We start from the raw sequence: 23,536 nt of genomic DNA on the forward strand, positions 1-23,536 counted from the left end.
CCAAAAAATAACTGCAATATCAAATAATTTTTTCACTTGCGTCCCTCCGAATAAGGCACATTAAAAACTACTCAAAGCTCAGTAAATCAACACTAATCATTTTCCCATAAAAGCAGTTCACTGCCAACAGATGTGTCTTCTATGCAGCTGCATATAAAAAATCAAAAGCTTAAAGACATAAAATGGGCTTTTGTGAGAACTGATGATTTTAACTCTCATCACTGCACTAACTAGAATCTTTAGGGCGGGAATATAAGAAAAGTAGCAGCAGTCTATTATACAAAGTGCAATTGAATAATGAGGAATATATCATTCAACATAAACCATACAGTACAACATGAAAGCTAAACAAGCATAATTTCAAATGAAAAAGCACATTTTATTGCACTTAAGTTATAAGAAAATAAAAATTCTAAGTGAATCAAACCATAGACACAATCCCTTTAAGGTTTCTCCATCACGTCAGGCAGTTACATACTGTAAAGTAAAAAATCTGAAATCTGATTTTTTTTTGTTTTGTTTTGTTTTAAAAACCAGACTATAAATTAACAGGAAAATAAAAAGAAAAACAAAGTATCTAACTCAAGATTGTTTAGTATACAGTGTTAAACCACTTTCACAGTTCATGTTGCTTTGTGGATCTTGAATAATAATTAGGCAAACAATTTAACTGTTGTCGCCTGTGCTGCGTTCAGTACAAAACATTTGGTATTGTTTCGTCAGTAGCTCACAGCAATAACTGTAACAATTGGATATTTCAATACTGTTTACACTAAGACTGACCAGCAATAACACCTCTTATTTGTATGCACATCTTACTTAAATTTTTTTGTTCTTTTTGCATTATGTCAATGATCTTAATTGTGTTCTTGTCTGTCCACCATAGTCCTCACAATGAAATTCTCCACAATACAGGCTGAAAGAGCTCCCATCTGAAGGAATGTGTTCAACATTGTTTGGAAACAAAAAAAACATTCCAAAGTAGCACATAACACTTCTCAATTTCCTTCTTGCAAGCAAATCACACTATGCCATTCTGCATCTCCTTCCTTCTTTCAGCCTCTCAGAGGCACAGTTGGCTCAAGTTTCAGTGGCAAATGCCTTTTTTAAAACTCAAAAATCATCCATACCAGATCAAATTTAGAACCAGAGTCTGGATGTGAAATGTCACAAAAGATGACTTAGCAGCAAGTTATTTGGCCACTGGGATTACAGTACAGGGCTGGGACAACTTTAACAAGCCCAAAGACTTATTTGAATAACAACCTCAAGAACTCTTCCAGCTTTTGAGTTCTTTAAGTACTTAGATCACTCAGGATAATTTGCCTCTTAAGAACTATACAATCCCTCATTAAAAGAATCTGGAAGCAATGGTGAATAAATAGAGAAATATATGTTAATACTGTGACCGATTGTTGGCAACATTAGGCTTTTTTATATATATATATATATTTCATATATATATAAAAAAAATGTACAAAATTCACAGTAAGGTTCCAAATGTTGAAACCTGGAAGGACAAAACTGAGACATTTAAACAACCCAAGTCTTTAAGAAAACCAGCTCTTGGCCTGATAAGCAGCTTGCTTAAAACATAACTTTTCAAATAAAAATTTTTATGCCTTGCTGCTGAGAGTTGGCTGCTGATAATCATTAAAAAAATAATCATTGCACTAGGCTTTGTATCAAGTCTTTCTGCACAAAAACTGCCCAGAGTCAAAGGGGAAGCCAGATATAACAAGACAATATGTGCATCTGAACAAGTCAGATTTTGTCAGTTATAACACGTCACCCCTTACTCCCTTTCCCGGTGATCCATAGGTCTCCATGTCTTCTTCATGCATCCTGTTGCCCCGAGCCAATATCCTGTACCCACCAAAGCACGGTGATGTACACTGACTTAACATTAGGTATATTCCTATTCCACATCTTCACTTCATGTCCACGTCAAAGTCCAAAACGAGCAGCTTTGTTTCTTCAGTCCCATTTCTGCTTCCTACTGCACACACAAGCTTTGTATTTGACGCTCTGATTCTCCATACAACACCACCACTGCCTCCACTTTCCAGTGTAACCAAATTTCGAATGAATTCTCCTGTTTTCAGGTCCCAAAGTTTTACAGTCCCATCATCTGAGCTAGTTATTACAAAGTTCTTGTTGAATTGGAGGCATGTTACAGCACTCTGATGCTTGTTAGGACCTGGTGAGGAAAATAAAATGAGATGAATCAAAAGCCATTCCCCAAAAAGCTACATATCCTTATACATCATCAGCTGGGTAACAACATCACAGTTTTAATATGCTACTGGCAGGAAAAATAGTTCACACAGCATGATCAACTTTGAACTTGTGCCTCCAATTTATTTCTGTGCGCAAAAATTAACATGTTAATAATCTCAGCTGTGGCTGTTGGTAGCACTCTCACCTCGGAGTCAGAGGTGGTGGATTCAAGCTGCACTCCAGGACTCGAGCACAAACATCACAGACACTCCAGAGCAGCACTGAGGGAGTCAGAGGTGCTGTCTTTCAAATGTGATGCGACTTGGTCAATATTTACCTCTCAATCAAGATCACAAAAACATTACAACATTGACTACACTTCAAAACGTTCTTCATTGTCTGTAAGGCATTTTGAGACACTCTGTGATCATGGAAGGTGATATATAAATGCAAGTCATTCAGTTTTGTTACATAAATTTCAAATATTTAATATCAAAAATTAACATCTCACAAAACTTTAGAAAAATGATGAGGACATTAACTATTTTATCACTATTTAAATAAGAAGCAAAACTAACTCCAAAGTGTTAATTTTAGGATTTTAAGTTTTTGTTGAAAACGTCCACATCACCAGTGATGTGCAAAATTAATCTTAACTCAATTCATATTCAGAGGAAAACATGCAGCTGAATTCCTTCATTATGCCAATCTGTACAGATTACTTCACAAACCAATTAGCCAATTAAACCTAGAAATGCTTAAAGCACCATTTCCCAAACTGTAGGTACTGATCCCAACTGGGGTCGCAGAAACAGCGAATAGAGTTGCAAGAAATTTCTGAGGATTGCAGCTTTTTTTCTGGTTATGCCTGCAAATTAAATTAATAAAAATCCCTATAATGAGTTGCCATTCATTCAGGTGGTGTTCAATTTGTCATGGACTGCACAAGAATTCAAAGTCAGAAAAAGTAAAAACAAAACCCTGAAGACAGGCTTGGCGATACTTTGCTCTGAAGTGATTGAACAGAGGCACAGGCTGAGCAATCCCTCCTTCGAGAATGTGTCTCAGACTGGCACCATGGCCCAGGTGACATCTGGTCCTGCCCTTGCCCTGCTTGCTTTTCAGTCTCTCTCTCTCTCACTGAGCCATGGTTCTCCTGCCTGTTGCTGTTTTACTGAGTCTCAAAGTCCGGTCCCGGTTACTATGCTGCTTTACTGCTATTTTGTTTTTGTTTGCACCTAGGGAAGTGCTAATTTTCAACTCTTAAAATGGGACTGAAGTACAAAATAGCTTAGGAAACACTGATTTCCTACAATCTTTCTTCATTGTCAATAATTCCATCATTGTCAATAATTCCAACATAAATTTCTTTTCTAAATTACTTTTTTCCTAAATCCATGCTTTGGGTTTATATTCTTTTCGGAAATAAAAAAATGCATTTTATGGAAATACTTTGCAACCAATATCATACAAACAACTGAAATTAATGAGATGGCTCCTACTCCATAAGAAAATGACCCCTTCATCATGCATATTTATATATCAAAATCCTATCAAGTACAACCCCTCAATTAAAGATTCTGGGTTTTACAATAGAGCATGGAGTCAAAATCAAAAAGGTTTGGCCTCAATTGGAGTATTAAGTCCAATTCTGGGCTCTGCAGGTGCAAAAAAAAAATTACACGAACAGTTCGAGGGATGAGGAACTTCAGCTGTGCAGATAGATTGGAAAGTCTGGGGTTGTTCCCCTTGCAGAAGAAAAGGCCAAGAGGAGATTTGATAGAGATATTCAAAATTTGGACAGGATAGAGAGAAACTGCTCCCATGGGCGAAAAGACATTAACTTAAGGTGAACAACAGAAGAATGTGAGGTGACAAGAAGAAAAACTTTTTTAGGCAGTGAGTAGTTGAGATCTGGAATCCACTGCCTGAGAGGGTAATCAGGCAATTCAATTGTAGTTTTCAGAAGGGAAATGGACATGCACCTGAGGGGGGAAATTTTGCAGGGCTACGGGGAAAGGCAGGAAAGTAGGACTAGCTTAATTGCTCTCGCAAAGTGCCGGCCTGAGTTCAAATTGCTTCCTTCTCTGCCGTAATCATTCTATGATTCTGTAAATCAGGGATTTGGCTGACTACTTTCAGTAGTCTATGAAGTGGTTAAATCCGGTAAGGGTGAGTAATTTTGATTGTCCCTCCATCTTGCTTTGCCTCCAGCTGATAAACTAGTCAAGCTGGTTTTAATTCTCCTTCGAGTGCACTCAGGTGCACTGCATATTGGTGCAACATTCTTTTCTATCAGATCAATATCAGAATGTTCCATCTGTAAGATTGACAAATTTCAAGGTATCTTGGGTTAACAACTCTGTTTTTGATTGTGAAGATGGGTAAAACTGTGTACACGTGCAAACAGGTAAAGGACAACTTAATGTACTTGGCGTGAGACAAGCAACAGCCATTTCTATTTAACTATCTGAATAAATATAAGTTAGTGATTATTGATAATTATTGTAGCCAAAAATGGACAACATTTCAAATTGCTCATCATTTTTCAAGAACTGCAAAAAATTTGCCAAATTTTAGTTAAAAAAAAGCATGGGCCAGATTTTGCTGAAGCGGGCACCTTAAACATGCAGGAGCAAGTTAGGTTTTCAAATGTTTTCCCCATGTAATTGCTGGAAGTAAGAACTGAAAATGAGGGCAGCGAGGGCAACAGGGACATCTGGGACCATGGTGAACACAAGGACAAATGGTGCATCTCCTTAACCAGTAAGATTATAAGATTAAGAAATAACAGAGGAAGGATTGAAATTTGAGTGAATTAGAATGGGTGAATTCAATGTCAGAGAGAGGAATTGAAAGATTGCACTGAGAGAAAAGAGAAAGGAAAAGAAAAAATGTAAACTTGCCATTCTTAAATTAACCTAACACTTACATCTGTTTACGTTCTGCACAAAAGAGAGTCATTAACAATTAACTTGTTGTTAAAGGTGTACCGTACCTATGCTGCTAAACTTAACTTTCTGTGGTAGGTTTAATGGATAATTAAAGTGCATATGCAGTTCATTCATGAAAATCATGTGAAGCTAACAGTGGAGCAGCGCAGATCACTCAATTTGCAGTTCACAGGGTTTAATTTCTTTGCTAGCCTGTTAGCCTGTTTGTACATTAATAACAGCGTGCGTTGATCCTATTTTAATTTTTTCACCAAATCTCACCCAATTTTTGGACATATTTACGGGTGATATACATGAATTCAGATACATTGTCTGTCATCGTTTAGCTATTTACAATCTATGCTTGTGGCATTATACTTCCTACTGTTAACTGAGATTTAGTTAGTTTATTTTAAGGGAATTTTCCTTACATATTTTAAGATATACTACTGAGTGGCTGACAGTTTGGACTTACTGTATTAACACAATATTGTCATAAAGATTGTGTATACACATTGAAGACCAAGACTTACTGAGTTTATTTTAAAATAATCCTTTATTCAAATGTCGTGTTGTTTTTGACCAGGAACACAAAAATCTGCTGTTGTAATCTCACTGCTGCCCTGGGTTAGAACAAAGATCAAACCTGGAACCTCATGCCTGTATGGCTCAGTAAAACACCGCTCAGTCCATGTACCCACCCAGTCACTGGAGAAACATTTTACATGTTTACAAGCAATGGAACATCCTTCTATCCAACAAAATCTCTTCTGTAATTGGTTGCGTGGCTCAGTATTAATTTACCAAATAAACAACAAATAATCCAAGATCACATCCACAAATTTAAAGTAAACTACATATTTGGGAGATCACAAAAATTACTTTAAATAAAGCAAATTATACTTTGAAAACTGATTAGGAAAGTGAAATTACAGTAACCATTCATTTTGAAGAAATGTACAGTGATACCGAGTTTCTATTTATCTTCCAAGCTTGCAATCTGCCAATCAGGCTTTCTTAGCCGGTTTCTCAAGATTCAAACTTGAACATTTGCATTTATTTAGTACCTTTCACAACCTTAGAATTCCCCAAAGCACTTTACAGCCAATGGAGTACTTTTCAATTATAATCATTTTTGTAATGCGGGAAATGCAGCACCCAATTTACAAACAAGCTATCGCAGACAGCAATATGATAATGAATAATGACCAGGTCTACGTTTTAGTAACATTTTGGGAAGACTGAAGCCATGATCTTCAGTCCTCATTCCAAACTCTGTTCCCAACTACCAGCTATATCCTTCTCCCTGACAACAGTCTATTTGCAACCTTGATGTCATATTTGACTCTGAGATGGACTTCTGACCTCATACTTGTGCCATCAATAAGACCGCCTATTTCAACCTCAGTAACATTGCCTGACTTTGCCCCTGCCTCAGATAATCTGATACGTCCTCAGCCAATTAGAAAACCACAAAAGTAACAGACATCCAATCAAGAAAAGAGGGACACAGAAAGCAGGAAATTATAGGCCACTTAGACTAGCATCTGTCATTGGGAAGATGCTAGAATCTATTATTAAGGGAATTGTATAATGATTTTCTAAATGTCTTGCTACTATCGGTCAGAGTCAACACAGTTTTGTGAAAGGGAAAAAGTGTTTGACAAATTTATTAAAGTTCTTTGAGGATGTAACAAGCAGAGTAATAGAAGGGTCTCAGTAGATGTAGTGTATTTGGATATCCAACAGGCATTCAATAAGGTGCCACATAAAAAGTAACTATACAAGAGTTCATGATGTTGGAGGTTATATATGCGCATGGATAGAGGATTGGCTAACTAACAAGACATGGAAAGCAGACATGCATGAGAGCACACGAAGACGGACCTGTGTGAAAAGGGCAGTGGTGGCGGGAGATAAAAACTGGCAGCAGAGAGGGAGGCCCAGCACATAGAGAGCGGACCTGCGTGAGAGGGGCAGTGGTGGAAGGAGATAAAAACTGGCGGCAGAGAGCCACTCAACCTGTTTCTACCTGTCAGAGCTGAAGTGTGGTGTCAAAGGAAAACAGTTAAGTGATTGGTAGGTATCTCTTCCACGTCTCTTTTAATTGGCAATGTGGTTTAAATCAGGAGATGTTATTACAGCCGAAGAGTACAGTTAAGAAATTAACTTTTAAAATATTTAACATCCAAATTAATGAATTAAATAGAATAGAGATGGCTGGGCAGGCAATATTTTGCAGCTGTAGTATGTGGGAGCTGGTGGACGCCGGTGTGATCCGGTGACCACATCTGCAGCAAGTGTTGGCTGCTCAAGGAACTTTGGCTCAGAGTTGAAAAGCTGGAGTCCAAGCTGCAGACACTGCGACACATCAGGGAGGGGGAGAGTTACCTGGACACTGTGTTTCAGCAGAGAGTCACATCCCCTGGATTAATTACTTCAAATTGGGACCATGGTCAGGGACAGCAGGGTGTGACTGCAAGTGAGGCAGGTATGGGGATCCACAATATTGCTTTGGATGAGCGTCAGCCAATGCCCTTGATCAATAGGCACAAGGTTCTTGCTCCCAGTGTAGATGAGTGCAGAGACCGCAGGGAAGATGAGCGAACTGACCACAGCACCACGGTGCAGTGTCATTCAAGTGGGGGGAGAAAAGAGAAATGTAGTAGTAATAGGGGATAGCATAGTTAGGGGAATAGATACGATTCTCTGCGGCAAAGACAGAGTCCCGAAAACTGTGTTGCCTACCTGGAGCCAAGGTTAAGGACATTTCTTCTGGGTTGGAGAGGAACTTGGAGTGGGAGGGGAAGGATCCAGTTGTCGTGGTCTACATAGGTACCAAAGACATAGGTAGGACTAGGAAAGAGGTTCTGCTGAGGGACTACGAGTAGATTGGGACTAAATTAAAAAGCAGAACCACAAAGGTAATAATCTCCAGATTACTACTTCAGTCATGGGCAAATTGGCGTCGGGTAAATAAGATTAGAGGGGGAAATGCGTGGCTTAAAGATTGGTATGGGAGAAAAGGGTTCTGATTCATAGGGCACTGGCACCGGTATTGGGGAAGGAGAGAGCTCTTCTGTTGGGACAGGCTTCATTTGAATTACGCTGGGACCAGTGTCCTGGCGAATCATATAACTAGGGTTGTAGATAGGACTTTAAACTAATTAGTTGGGGGAAAGGTTCAATTGAAGGTAAGTTTAAAAAATCAAAAAGAAATGAGAGCAGAGGTGCAGAAAACTGAAGAGGCGAACTATAATCAAAGTGCGACAGGAAGGGGCAGAAAATATAAGCAGAAGAGAACAGCAGAAATTAGAACCAGAATGAGTAATAATGGTAAAAAGTCAAAGCTTAAGGCTTTTTATCTGAATGCACGCAGCATTTGTAACAAGATGGATGAGTTGACGGCACAAATAGAAATAAATGAATATGACTTGATAGATATTACAGAGACATGGTTGCAAGGTGACCAAGACTGGGAACTCAGTATTCAAGGGTATTCAATGTTCTGGAAAAATAGGTAAAAAGGAAAAGGAGGTGGGGTAGTTTTGTTAAGAAAGGAAGGTGTCAATGCGGTGGTGAGTAGTGATATAGGTGCAATACATCATGATGTGGAATCAATTTGGGTGGAAAAAAGGAATAGCAAGGGGAAGAAGTCACGGGTTGGAGTCGTCTATAAGCCCCTAAAGAGTTGCCTCACTGTAGGACAAAGTATAAATCAGGAAATAATGGGGGCATGCAACAATTGTCATGGGTGATTTTAATCTGCATACTGACTGGAAAAATCAGATTGACAGAGGTAACATGGAAGACGAATTTGTAGAGTGCATCAGGGATTGTTTCTTAGAACAATACGTTGCAGAACCTATCCTGGAACAGGCTATTTTAGATCTAGTAATGTGTAATGAGGTGGGATTAATAAGAGATATCATAGTTAAGGATCCTCTAGGGGGTAGCGATCACAACATGGTAGAATTTCAACTTCAGTTTGAGGGCAAGCAACTCAGGTCTCAAACCAGTGTCCTCAACTCAAGTAAGCGCAATAATAGACGCATGAAGAAAGAGTTGTCTAAAGCGGGCTGGGAAAATAGATTAAGGGGAAGGTCAGTGGATGAGCAGTGGCAGACATTTAAACAAATATTTCATTACGCTCAGCAAAAATTTATCCCGGTCAAAAAGAAGGACTCGATGAGAATGATGAACCACCCATGGTTAACAAAGGTGGCCAAGAAAAGTACCAATCAAAAACTAAGGCATATAAAGTGGCAAAATCTAGTGGTAGGCCAGAGGATTGGGAATTTTTGGAACCAGCAATGGATGACTAAAAAGCTAATAGAGAGGGAGAAAATTGATTATGAAAGTAGATTGGCAAGAAATATAAAAAACAGCAAGAGCTTCAACTCGTATAGAAAAAGAGAGTGGCTAAAGTGAGCGTGGGACCCTTGGAGGATGCGACTAGCAAATTGACAACAGGGAACAGGGAAATTGCAGATAATTTAAACCAATATTTGTCTTCATGGTGGAGGACTATGAACATCCCAAAGATAAACAAGGAGCTAATGGGAGGAAAGACTTTGTAACAGTCTCTAACACGAGGGACAAAGTACTTGACAAACTAGTGGGACTAAAGGCAGACAAGTCCAGGACCTGATGGCCTGCATCCAAGGGCTTTAAAGGAAATGGCTGCTGAGGTAGTGGAGGCATTGGTCAAAATATTCCAGGACTCTCAGGATTCCGGGAGGGTTCCAGCGGATTGGAAAACCGCTAATGTGACACCCCTGTTCAAGAAGGGAGGGAGGAAAAAAGCAGGAAATTATAGGCCAGTCAGCCCAATATCTGTCATTGGGAAAATGCTGGAGTCCATTACTAAGAAATAGCAGAACATTTAGAAAAGCTTAACGCAATCAAACAGAGTCAACATGGTTTTGTGAAAGGCAGATCGTGTTTGACAAATTTGCTGGAGTTCTTTGGGATATAACAAGCAGAGTTGATAAAGGGGAATCGGTAATTTGATTTCCAGAAGGCATTTGATAAGGTGCCACATAAAAGGTTATTGCCCAGGAGCTCAACGTATTGGGGGTAATATATTAGCTTGGATTGAGGATTGGTCAACACACAGAAGTCAAAGAGCTGGGATTAATGGGTCTTTTTCCGGTTAGAAAGACATAATTAGTGGAGTGCCACAAGGATCACTCCTAGGGCCTCAATTAGTTACTATCTATATTAATGGCTTAGAGGAGGGGCAGAGTGTAATGTGTCTAAATTTGCTGATGATACAAAAATAGGTGGGAGCGCATGTTGTGATGAGGACATAAAGAATTTGCAAGGGGATATAGATTGGTTGAGTGAGTGGACAAAAGTCTGCAGATGGAGTTTCATGTAGGGAAGTGTGAGGCCATGTACTTTGGTAGGAAGAATCAAAAGGCAGACTATTATTTAAATGGAGAGAGACTCCAAAAAAGTGCAGCACAGAGAGATCTGGGTGTCCTTGTGCATGAAACACAAAAGTTAGCATGCAGGTGCAGCGAGTAATTAAGAAGGCAAATGAAATTTTGGCCTTTTTTGCTAGGGGGTTGGAGTTTAAAAATAGGGAAGTCTTGTTAAAACTGTTCAGGGTGTTGGTGAAGCCACACCTGGAGCACTGTGTGTAGTTTTGGTCCAGGCATTTAAGAAAGGATATTCTGGCATTGGAGGCAGTTCAAAAGAGATTCACTAGGCTGATTCCTGGGATGAAGGGGTTGAGTTATCAGGAACAGCTAAACAGGGTTACGCCTTTATTCATTAGAGTTTAGAAGAATGAAGGGTGATCTTATTGAAATGTACAAGATTCTGAGGGGGCTTGACAGGGTAGATGTTGAGAAGATGTTTCCATTGGTGGGGAATCTCGAACTAGGGGACATAGTTACAGAACAAGAGGACACTCATTTAAAACTGAGATGTGAAGGAATTTCTTCTCTCAGAAGGTAGTGAATGTCTGAAATTCTCTATCCCAGACAGTTGTGGAGGCTAAATCACTGCAAGTATTTAAAGAGGAGCCAGATAGATTTTTGAAATATCAGGGAGTTGAGGGCTCTGAGGAGCTGGCACGAAAGAGGAATTGAGGCCTGGGGCCGATCAGCCATGATCTTATTGAATGGCGGGGCAGGCTCGAGGGTCCAAATGGCCTACTCCTGCTCTTATTTCTTATGTTCTAAAAGGTCGGGATAAATATGTCATTTTTAGGTTGAACAAACTGTAACTAGTAGAGTGCCACAGGGATCTGTGCTGGGGCCTCAACTATTTACGATTTATATCAATGACTTGGATGAAGAGACAAATATATTATAGTCAAATTTGTTGATGAAACAAAGATAGGTAGGAAAGCAAACTGTGAGGAAGATACAAAGAGTCTGCAAAGGCATATAGATAGGTTAAGTGAATGGGCAAAAATCTGACAGATGGATATAACGTGGGAAAATGTGAGGCAGAATGAATAGAAAAACAGACTATTATTTAATTGCAGACAGACTGCAGAATGCTGCAGTGCAGAGGGATGAGTATCCTTGTAAATTAATCAGAAATAGTTAGCTTGCAGGTACAAGTAATTACGGTGGTAAATGGAATGTTGGTGTTTATTGCAAGGGGGATGGAGTATAAAAGAAGGGAGGTCTTGCTACAACTGTACAGAGCACTGGTGAGACTGCAACTAGAGTGTTGTGTACAGTTTTGAACTCTTTACTTAAGGTGGGATATACTCGTATTCAAAGCAGTTCAGAGAAGGTTCTGAGGCTGAGTCCTGGGATGAAGGAGTTATCGTATGAGGAAAGGTTGAACAGGTTGGGCCTAAACTCATTGCAGTTTGGAAGAATGAGAAGTGATCTTATTGAAACATTGGAGGCAGTTCAAAAGAGATTCACTAGGCTGATTCCTGGGATGAAGGGGTTGAGTTATCAGGAACGGCTAAACAGGGTTAGGCCTTTATTCATTAGAGTTTAGAAGAATGAAGGGTGATCTTATTGAAACGTACAAGATTCTGAAGGGGCTTGACAGGGTAGATGTTGAGAAGATGTTTCCACTGGTGGGGAATCTCGAACTAGGGGACATAGTTACAGAACAAGAGGACACTCATTTAAAACTGAGATGTGAAGGAATTTCTTCTCTCAGAAGGTAGTGAATGTCTGAAATTCTCTATCCCAGACAGTTGTGGAGGCTAAATCACTGCAAGTATTTAAAGAGGAACCAGATAGATTTTTGAAATATCGGGGAGTTGAGGGCTCTGAGGAGCTGGCACGAAAGAGGAATTGAGGCCTGGGGCTGATCAGCCATGATCTTATTGAAAGGCGGGGCAGGCTCGAGGGTCCAAATTTAAGATTCTGAGGGGGCTTGACAGGGTAGATGCTGAGATGATGCTTCCCCTTGTGGGGAAATCTAGAACTATTGGTCAGAGTTTAAAAATAAGGGAGATGAGGAGGAATTTCTTCTCTTCTCTCAGAAGGTCACTTGTCTTTGGAATTCGCAGTGGAATATATATATGAGGGGCAGGCAGGAAATTGGAGTTTAGGCCACAATCAAGTCAGCCATGATCTTATTGAGCATCTCCAATTTTAATCGCTCCACCATTCAGGATACACCTTTTATTGCTTAGGACCCAAGCTCTGGGATCCGCCTCTCTTCCTTGCTTTCCTTCTTTAAGACGCTGCTTAAAACCTACCTCTTTGATCAAGCCTTTCGTCATTTGACCTAATATCTCCTCATGTGGTTTGATGTCATATTTTGTTTTATAATGTTCCTGTGAAGCATCTTGGGATGTTTTATTACACTAAAGGCACTATATAAATGTACTGTTGTTGTTCTTCAAAATAAGAATATGAAGATAAGCTGTGCTAATGAAACTGAAACTATGTATAGGATTCACCATGGCTGAAGTGAAAATATTAATATTTAAGACAATTTTAATTTAACAAGTCTTGTTGTAGAAAGGTGCTTTTTCAGACTCACCTTGTAATGTCTGTAAACACTGTCCTGTTTTGATATCCCAGATTTTCACTGTGGAATCTGCATTTCCAGACACTAGCGTGTTGTCCTTCAGTTCCATCCCACTTGTTAGTGACTGATGTCCTGTTAATGTGTGAATACAATTCCCAGTCTCCACGTCCCATACACGAATAGAGGTATCAAGTGAACCACTTACTACGTGGATACCATCAAACTACAATGTTGAGGGAGAAAAGAAAAACACCATTGGCTTTTAGATTTGAAGGAAAACAGCAGTAAATAGTTCTCAATGCATTCATTTTTAAATTGCACTCTTTTTACTTCCATGTCACTGCAGGGAGTACTGTAATGTACCATATACTGTACCAGTATAAAGGGCAATTCCTGAAATGTGTACAAAAGAACTTTCTTGGTCAGTGTGCTTCCTGCTCAAAGAGTTCTGGGGAATGAGGTTAGGCAAGTGGAGCTTACGTTAGTGAGAGGGCATTTGGGGAATGGTGATAATATCCTCATCAGGTTTAAGAACGTAAGAACTAGGAGCAGGAGTAAGCAATTCAGCCCGTCCAGCCTGGCCTGCCATTCAATACGATCATGGCTGATCTCATTTCGGCCTCAACTCAAATTTCCCACCCTCTCCCCATAACCTTTCAACCCGTTACTAATTAAAAATCGGTCCATCCCCTACTTAAATTTATTCAGTGTCCCGGCATCCACTGCACTCTGAAGTAGTGAATTCCACAGATTCACAACCCTTTGAGAAAAGTAATTCCTCCTCATCTCTGATTTAAATCTACACCCCTTAGCCTAAAACTATGGCCTCTCGTTCTAGAATGCCCCACATGGGGAAACATCCACTCCACGTCTATTTTGTCTATCCCCTTTAGCAACTTATATATCTTTATTGGATCTCCTCTCATCCTTCTAAACTCTAGCGAGTAAAGGCTTAAACTGCTCAATCTCTCCTCATAAAACAAGCCCCACATCTCTGGAATCAATCTAGTGAACCTCCTCTGAACTGCCTCCAATGCAACTACATCCTTCCTCAAGTAAGGGGACCAAAACTGGGCACTGTACTCCAGGTGCGGTTTCATCAATGTATTGCAACACTTCCTTATTTTTATACTCTACTCCTTTAGCAATAAATGCCAAAATTCCATTTGCCTTCCTTATTACCTGCTGTACCTGCATACCAACATTCAGCGATTCATACACGAGGACACCCAGATCCCTCGGCACTGAAGCATTCTGAAGTTTCTCTCCATTTAAATAATAAGTCGCCTTTTTATTCTTCTGACCAAAATGGATAACCTCACACTTATCCATGTTAAACTCCATCTGCCAAATTTTGGCCCATTCACCTAACCTGTCCATATCCATTTGTAAATTTCTTATTTCTTCACTGCAACTTACTTTCCCACCTATTTTGCTGTCATCTGCAAATTTAGCTATAGTACCTATAGTAAAAGTTTAAAATAGTTAGGACAACCCAGAAAAAATACTTAATTGGAAGAGAGTTAACTTCAGCGAGTTAAAAGTGATCTGGCCCAGGTAGATTGGAGTCAAAAATTGGTAGGCAAAACTGTAACTGATCAACAGGGTGCCTTCAAAGAGGAGCTAGCTCAGGTATAGACTAGACATTCCAATGAGGGGGACTGGAAAGTCATCCAAAGCTAGAGCCTTCTGGAAGACTGAAGATATCATGGATAAAATAAGAACAAGGAGGCTTCTGACCAGTGTAAGGTTCATAACACAGTAGAGAAGCAAGCTCAATCTTGAAAGTACAGAGGAGACCTATAAAAGGCAACAACGGGAAAAAAAGAGTACAATTACTCTATTGCCTGTGTCCTAGCTTATACCAAGTACTGTTCACTCATCACCTGTGCTTGCTGATCTACACTAGCTCCCAGTTAAACAACATCTTGATCTTAAAGTTGTGATTCTTGATTTCAAATCCCTCCTTGGCCTGGCCCCTTCCTATCTCCTCCAACCCTCAGAGATGTCTGTGCTCCTCTTTTCCAGATCTTGAACTTCCCCAATTTTAATTGCTCCACCATTGCTGACCACGCCTTTAGTTGCCTCGGCTCCAAGCTCCAGAATTCTCTCCCTAAATCTCTCCGCCTCTCTACTCCAGACACTCTAAGACATACCTTTATGGCCAAGCTCAGCAGGTCAGGCAGTATCCGTGGAGGGTAAAACAGAATTATCGATGAAAGATAATCGATCTGAAATATTAACCATTATTCTCTGCATTTTTTCTTTTTATTTTACATTTCCATAAGTATTTTGCTTTTGTCTTTGATCAAGCTTTGGTTATTTGCCCTAACGTCACTGTGTGGCTCAGTATCCTGGTTCGTTTTATAATGCCTCTGGGAAGTACCTTGGGAAGCTTTATAACATTAAAGCATGTATAAATGCAAAACTTTTGTTGATGTGACAATAATAACTTTCACTGCCTTGCTACAATACTAACCCTATCAAGATTTGACTGTGAAATAGCATAGAGTACCAGTATCCATACAATCTTCTCCCACTTCAGCTACTGAACAAAGGATTGTGCCTGGCTCCCATCTCAGTTGCTTGCTGATTCACTACTGTAACGAATTTCCTTTCCCTTCTATTTTGCCTGTTGCTTCTTAATCCCTGTCCCTTTAGGGCTGCAATGTCCACAGAAGACCTTTAAAGTCTTTCAGAATTTGTCATACTATTGTAACAACCAACATTAATTTTCTCCAAATACTTACTCCATTTCAATTACATACGTGTTTGTACTCCCACACAGTGTCCTCCCTAGATCCCCTAAAATCTGCATTTCAAGCTATGCTAATTAGTTGAAAATAGAAAAGAACGTGAAAACAGCACACTTCTATTGGAGTTTAACTAAACTATGCCTAGAAGTTCCAGATTACTGACTTCAGCTGACTCCATAGACGCATAAGAAACATCACACACACATTGTTAAGAGATACAATGTGAACCTGGCTTTAGTAGTGCAGAGAGTGGCTTATGATTTACACACAGACTGCACATTCTTACTTCAACAATCTTTCCATTTTTTAAATTAGGTTTGATATGACAAGTAATAAAGATTATTGTGTTTATGTACTACTGTGAAATATTTTACTACAAAACTAGGGATGTAAGTTTACATTACAAAAAGCATAGCAAATAAATACATAAATAAATGTTGAAAGCCATGATCCATAATAAATTAAAAACAAGTTATTTCAGCTACCTCCATGGATCAGTTATGCCATACACGAAGTTGGGCAAAGCTTAATTATATATATCTGTGCAAGTTAGAATGTAGGGTGTTAGTTATTTTTCATTAAAACACTGCTCTTACTTATTTTAGCAGAAGCATACATTTCTTTATTCAACATCTGCACCAGCGTATGATAAAGCACGTTTCTGAAAATAGCTCTGGGATGCTTCCTGAAGCCAGAATATACAAAAAGAACCCACCCTTGGACAACCATTGGCCATCTAATTGATATCCAACACTGCAGCGGCCTTTCTATGTGACCTCAACTTGAACAATTACCTAATTGTTCAATCACTATTTACAAAGCTATACTCATCCCTAACGTACTGTTTGATGCCAAAAAATCTCAGAGCTGTACCATGCTGGAATATTAGTTCAAACAGAACTCGGACGCAGCATTTTTGTACTGGTACCAAAAGCAGCATAATAAAACAGCGCATGAAAACAAGTCTGTAGGAATTGGACCAGATTGAGTGGATGGGAATGTGGTTGGAGCTGGGAGGTGCCCAGGACACTTTGATTGCTATTTTATGCTCCTGTATTTCCTACATTGCATACTGGTCAGAAAATCACATCCTCTACTTGGTGATCCTGCTTTTGAGGCTAGACTTCCATGGTCAGGAACTGTTGCAAAGAACTTGCAACCTATACGGAACACTAAAGCACCTGTTAATCAGCTGTCAGTTTTATGAAAATGCTGAGCCATGTAGAGCCAAATGTAATATGACACATCACATGCTAAATATTAGTGACTGAATTCCTCCTAAATTGTGTACAAATATATGAAATGCCTTTGCACAACAAAATTGAAAAATGTTTTGAAAGCAAAAATGTTACAATTATCCAGTCTCTTACCTGTAATGAATAGACCCTGTTGGTATGTCCCTGTAGTGTATGTAGACAGGTTTCTGTTTCAGGGTCCCACACCTTAACCATGAAATCATAAGCCCCACTAACAACTCTTCGTCCATCATATTGTACACATCGCACTGCTGCAACGTGACCCATCAACACGTGTAAACACTGCCCTGTTTCAATGTCCCAGACACGAAGTGTAGCATCTCGAGACCCACTCACAACTCTGTAATGTTAAACAAGGCCACAGGATTAGGGGCACAACAGAGGAAATTAACCAAATAGAGATTAATGTTAGTTTACCTCAAATTATAAGCCATTTGTTAGAGAAATGTTCTCCTGATTGCACATTTACTTAATACTAATACAATTTGGAATACCTTCAGGAATATTGTAATTTCAGTAAGTAGGGACATAATCATACCGATTTTCATGGAGGTGCATGCAGCGCACAGTAGAGGTATGACCATATAGTGTGTGAATACATTCGCCAGAATCTGCATTCCATACTTTCAAAGTCCGGTCAGTAGATCCACTTATAATGATATTGCCTCTCATCTGGGATGACCAGACACCACCCGTATGTCCTACTAAGGTTCTTAAACACTGCAAATAAATGGGAGACGACAGAAAAAGCTGTTAGAGAAAACCCAACATTCTCAATTTATGCACATTCCGGAGTTCTGAAAGTTGATGTCAATAAATCCTCAAATCTCTTGCTTAAGTATGTCTGAAGCGGTTTACTAGCTGTTAAGATCTTAGTCTCTGCTATCATTTTCTTTTGAACGCAAGAGGTTTGAAAAGCCTTAACGGTTTCTTATCTCAAAAGTAGTTCACTTGGATAAGTGCTCATTGAGTGCCAGAAGTGGTTCCCCAACTTGCATATTTCATCTGTGCTACTTACAAGAAGGATTTATGTTACGCTGTTTTGTTTTTTGCAAGCTGAACAGCTTCAATCAGAACATAAGAATCCTTATAATGCCAAACAAATCCTGGGGAGAATTTTCCTAATGTCGGGCTGGCTGAGTGGGAGCGGGCGTGAACCCAATTGCCACCTGCAATTGGGTCCGCGCTGCCATTTTACATGGGCGGGCCAATTAAGGCCCGCCCAGCGTATTTCTCGACTGCCGAGGATAGTGGGAGTGGGCGGGTGTGCACAGACCGCTGGGTCCAATGGCGACCCAGCAGCCTGTATAAATTAAGGCCTGGCAGCCTTTGCAAGGCGGTTCATGATGGCCGGCTGAAGAGCTCAGCAGAGGGCTGGCCAGCGGGGCAGGCCAGGCCGGAGGGTAGGCCAATGGGGCAGTGTGCCCCTCGTTTCTCAGATGAATGCCTAGCTGCCCTCCTGGAGGAGGTCCTGCTTCTGAAGGACGGGAGATGGAGGCTCCCCACCTGACCAAACGTGCGTGGGAGCGAGTGTGAGCTCCCATGAAGTGGTGCAACGCACATGGCTGCAGTGCCGTAAAAGATTCAACGGCCTCCTGTGCTCAGGAAGGGTGAGTACCATGTTGGCTAAGGTCACTTAATGCAGCCATCACCCTTTCTCCCCCAAACCCCCCCACCAGCAACTCTCATTGAATCCTTCACGGCATGTATCCCTTGCTGGGTGGGCCAGCAGATATTGCCCATGCCTAGTTCAACCTGAGAGGGTTGAGCTAAGATGGGTTCTGCACCTGCAGCATGTGTGACATTGACACCCAGAGTATAGAATGGGGGTGAAACTCAAGGATCCTGCACCTAGGCATTGTGCTGGAACTGGGAACATGTCAAAGTCAGGGTGCTAACATGCTGGGAGGGGAGCTTCCAGGTGGTTGGGCACCAATCCATCTGCTGGCCTTTGCGTTCCATGTACTTGTGCCTCCTTGCTTAGCAAGGTTACACCTTGTGGTGCCACATGTGAAGGAGGCAGCATTTGGGCAAGGGATGGGGGCGCGGCGGTCAGCCTTGGCCTCTTTGCATGAGTGTGCGGCAGCTGCGCGGTCACGAAGAACTGGAGACCTGCAATGTCCCACTCAGGCTGGGTTGACAGGGATGCGTTGGGAATCCAGGTAGAGGCTGGACTAATTAATGCTCTTCTCTCCTTTTCAAGAGAAGATTGTACACAATTCCGCCAAGCGGATGTGCACTGGCGGAGGGCAGACCCAGTTGGCATCCTGACATCTTTTGAGCAGCAGGCCATGGTCTGGAGAGGCGTCATGCACCCAGGTCCACTGGTGGCGGTGAGGCTGGGGTGTTATGGAGAGGTATGTTTGCTAAGCACTCAGGTCACCATGTGTGTCCCAAAAGCCATGGTACTGCTGAATGCTCAGTGATTGAAGTTTGCAACACGGGTTGACCATCGATTATGGAAGGATGACTGCATGATTATCCGGGGGACCGGCATGCAAATTGACATTGTCTGCACTGTAACTAATCAAATGTCAAATGTCCTCGTTCTTCCTTTCAGCATCACTGGAGCAGGGCTGGGAGGAGGAGGAGGAGGCAGAGGGGCCACCTCTCATACCTGAGGGCACAGAGGAAATTGACTCACGAGCATCACACCATCTCTGACAGGCAGGCACCGGCACAGATACTAGCACCTTGGTTGGAATTTGATCTTTGGCTAGTGTCCTGGGGCATGGCAGTGAGGGCACTTCACACTCACTTGAGGTGCGGGCAGAGACAGAGTGCGTCCAGGGCGCCGGCAGTCAGAGGACTGCTGGGGACTAGGCACAGGCTTGGTTGGTGGCTGATGATGTACCTCTGGAGTCGTCTGTGAAGCAGCAAATGTTGGAAGTGCAGCAAGGTATGCAGGAGGATCTGGCGGAGATACATGAGGCTATGCGTGGCATGGTGCCTGTGCTGGAGGAGTCCACGCGGAGCATCACCGATGCAATGAGCCTCATGGCCGAGCACATGCTTCCTCCATGGGGAGAGTGGTGACTCTCGTGGTGGCGCTCCTCCAGGAGAACAATCAGGACCTCCTGGGGTTGCACTTTGACCTGCAAGCCCTTCCAGCGGCATTGACCTCAGCTGGTCATTGCCTGTGTGGGAGATGATTTTGACACCAAGCGTCCCAGCTCGGTGCCCATCCATCTACGGTGAGCAGGGAGGTCCAAAGCAACCTTGCATCGGCGCAGCAGCTGCCTGTCGTCTTCGCGGGCTCCCCTCAGGGCGCTCTGGATGAGGGCAGCAGCTCCTCCACCCCTCTGCCAGTGACCATGGCATCCGACGTGGCTGCAGCGCCTAGGGAGAAGCCAGCTGTGGGACTTGCAGGCAGGGCCATCAAAGGTTCTGCAGGTCAGAGGATGGCCGCCAAGGTCATAGAGGCCAACAGGACAGCACAGTGAGCAGGCTGCCTCGGATGCGAGTGCCAGTGAGGGGACAGCACCTAGATGTAGCACCTGTAAGCATAAATTTAAGGCACCTTAGGCACACCATGGGTTTCTCACTGGTGCTTTTATGTTACCCCATATCAGTTCATTTAAGAATTGGTGTGATGTGCAAAACCTTTCTTTTTGGTTTCTGAAGTTACTTTTGTAATGTCAATAAATTTTGACATGTAAGCATGCTTCAGGGTGATTTGTTACTTCTGCAGCTGGACGGGAACCCGTGATGTTATGAGTGAGTTGTTTGACATTGAACTTTATTGGCAAGGGCCTTAGTTAATGTTACTATACAGGCAGATTTAGCACTCAGGTATCGAGCTTAGAGCCTGCAGCCCTGGCGTGTGTCCATTTGTGGTATGCTAGCTGAAGGTTCTTTGGATTAAAGCCTCCTGGGTGTCCCAGAGGCAGACACTGACCTCCCTGGAGTATGCCTGGGTCAGTGTCTACCCCCTCAGCGTTCTTATCCTCGCAATCACTGCTGGACTTATCGTGTACATCCGGAGCAACTGTGCCTACTTCTTCCTTGTCCACTGCGTCCCCCCTTTCCAGCGCCAGATTATGGAGAGTGCAGCATGCAACCTCTATCAGCAACACACGATCTGGGGGGTACTGGAGTGCGCCCCCTGAACAGTCCAGGCATTGGAAGCGCATTTTGAGAAGACCAATGGTTCTCTCCACCACAGCCCTTGTGGAGGTCTGGCTCCTATTGTACCGCTGCTCAGCTTCTGTTCTTGGAGGCAGAGAGATGTCATGAGCCACCTTCTGAGGGGATAGCACTGGTCACCCAGTAGCCAACCATCCAGCTGAGCCGGAGCACTGAAGAGCCTCGGCACCTGGGAGTGTCTGAGTATAAGCACATCGTGGGAGCTGCCTGGGTACCTTGCACAGACTTGCAGAATCTGCATCCTGTGGTCACACACTATCTGCATGTTCATGGAGTGGAAGCCCTTCCTGATGACGAAGGCACCGGGCTCATCTGCTGGCGTCTTGATGGCCACATGTGTGCAGTCTATTGCGGGGGAAGCCAGCAATGGCCACGAAGCCTCTGGCTGGCTGGCCTCATCCCAGTGGTAGTGGATGAAAGTCAATGCACACCTGAACAGAGTGTCTGTGACCTGCTTGATACAAGTGTGGACAGCTGATTGGGAGACACCACTAAGATCACCCACTGACCCCTGGAAAGGGCCAGAGGCATAGAAGTTGAGGACAGCTGTGACCTTTAGTGCCACTGGCATGGGGTGCTCACCCACACAGTTGGCACAGATCTCAGGGCCTATCATCTGACAGGTGGAGGTGACTGTCTCCCTTGAAAGCGGAACCTCCTTTGGCACTTCACTCAGACATATTGAGATAGTTGCTTCACCGCCTGTAAACCCTGGCAGCAGGATAGTGGCATCTCCTGCAGCGCCTTCTGCCTTGGACTTCCTGTTGGCCCTGCGCCTCTCTTCCTAAAGGCGACTCTCCCGGAGGATGAATGTGGACTCCAACCCTCTTCCCCCTTCTGGCCCTCCCTTCCTCCTTAGAGGAAGTGCCTCCAGCGGAGAGCACAACTCCCATTCCCAGGATAAGGGAAGGCTTCCTGGAGCGTGCAGGCCCCAAAAATGATCTTTACTGTATAGTTCTGACCTAAAGGCTCTTCTTCCTGACAAAGCAGCTAGTACGAGTTTTGAAGTATTCCCGCTCACACAGGCAAGTATCAGTAATTTTCACAATTAAATATCTGACAGATAACATTCGCGGCCCCACTCACCCCTCTTATCCCACACGTGAATGAGGTTTATACGAATGTTTCCTAACCGCCTGCCTGTTACGCCCATTTGACATTCTGAAGAACACACGGGCCCCAAAAAATTGCAGTCAATTGCTGCCTCAAGGGCCTTAACTACATGATTAATTAATGGCGGGCATGCATTGGAGAACATCACGCACCTGCCCACCTAAATATGGTGATGGCGCGTGGTGACATCGGGACACTCGCCCAACGTCACCACGGGTCATTTAAGTGTCAGTGTGTGGGGCCCGCCCCCTGCACGCCAACGGGAAAATTCTGGTTCTGAAATCTGAACATTGACACAGAAAATGTTCTCACTATAGAATTGTATTCATTTTGAAATCCAAATATACATTCAATGGTAAAGAACACGGCAGGTTCTCATAATCCTGAATAAATGCCAACAACATTGAGGCAGTTTTGTCCTATGTATTTTTTTACGTAGTGATGAAGGTACTTAGATTGAGAACTGAAAGGTGTCCACAGACAAAAAACAGATTGGAATTACCTTGAAAAACTCAGCAGGTCTGGCAGCATCGGCAGAGAAGAAAAGAATTGACGTTTCGAGTCCTCGACTTTAGTTGTTGAATTCAATATTCAGTCCGGAAGGCTGTAAAGTGCCTAGTCGGAAGATGAAGTGCTTTAGATCTTGAACTCCCTCCTCTATCCCCACCCCCCTTCTGTTTCTTCCCCCTTCCTTTTGTTTTTTCCAATAATTTATATAGATTTTTCTTTTCCCACCTATTTTTAAATCTTTTATGCCCTGCTAGCCTTTCCACCCCACCCCCACTAGAGCTGTACCTTGAGTGCCCTACCATCCATTCTTAATCAGCACATTCATTTAGAAAAATCACCACCTTCAACACCTCTTTGTTCTTTTGTCTGTGACATCTTTTGATTATCTGCTCCTATCACTGCTTGCTTGTCCCTACAACCACACCACCCCCCCCCACTTCTCTCTCCACCACCTCCCCCACCCCCACCTTAAACCAGTTTATATTTCACCCCTTTCCTAAGATTCACTCAGTTCTGTTGAAGGGTCATGAAGACTCGAAACGTCAACTCTTTTCTTCTCCGCCGATGCTGCCAGACCTGCTGAGTTTTTCCAGGTAATTCTGTTTTTATTTTGGATTTCCAGCATCCGCAGTTTTTT

The 23,536-nt window shown here is 42.4% G+C and overlaps 1 protein-coding gene across 6 annotated transcripts in view; it reads right to left on the reverse strand.

The window, feature by feature from the left end:
• Positions 1 to 358: 358 nt before the first annotated feature.
• Positions 359 to 23,536, reverse strand: part of fbxw7 (F-box and WD repeat domain containing 7) — a 189,930-nt gene continuing 166,752 nt past the window's right edge. For all 6 annotated transcript variants that reach the window (XM_041208186.1, XM_041208006.1, XM_041207915.1 and 3 more), the window contains exons 8-11: positions 17,669 to 17,850; positions 17,245 to 17,470; positions 13,131 to 13,341; positions 359 to 2,200 (exon numbers count right to left, since the gene is read on the reverse strand). In XM_041208186.1, coding sequence (XP_041064120.1) covers positions 1,932 to 2,200; positions 13,131 to 13,341; positions 17,245 to 17,470; positions 17,669 to 17,850 — 888 coding nt within the window. In that variant the 3' untranslated portion in view covers positions 359 to 1,931. The remainder of the gene's footprint in view (positions 2,201 to 13,130; positions 13,342 to 17,244; positions 17,471 to 17,668; positions 17,851 to 23,536) is intronic.

The sequence above is a fragment of the Carcharodon carcharias genome, chromosome 1, assembly GCF_017639515.1.
Source record: "Carcharodon carcharias isolate sCarCar2 chromosome 1, sCarCar2.pri, whole genome shotgun sequence".
Lineage (NCBI taxonomy): Eukaryota > Metazoa > Chordata > Chondrichthyes > Lamniformes > Lamnidae > Carcharodon > Carcharodon carcharias.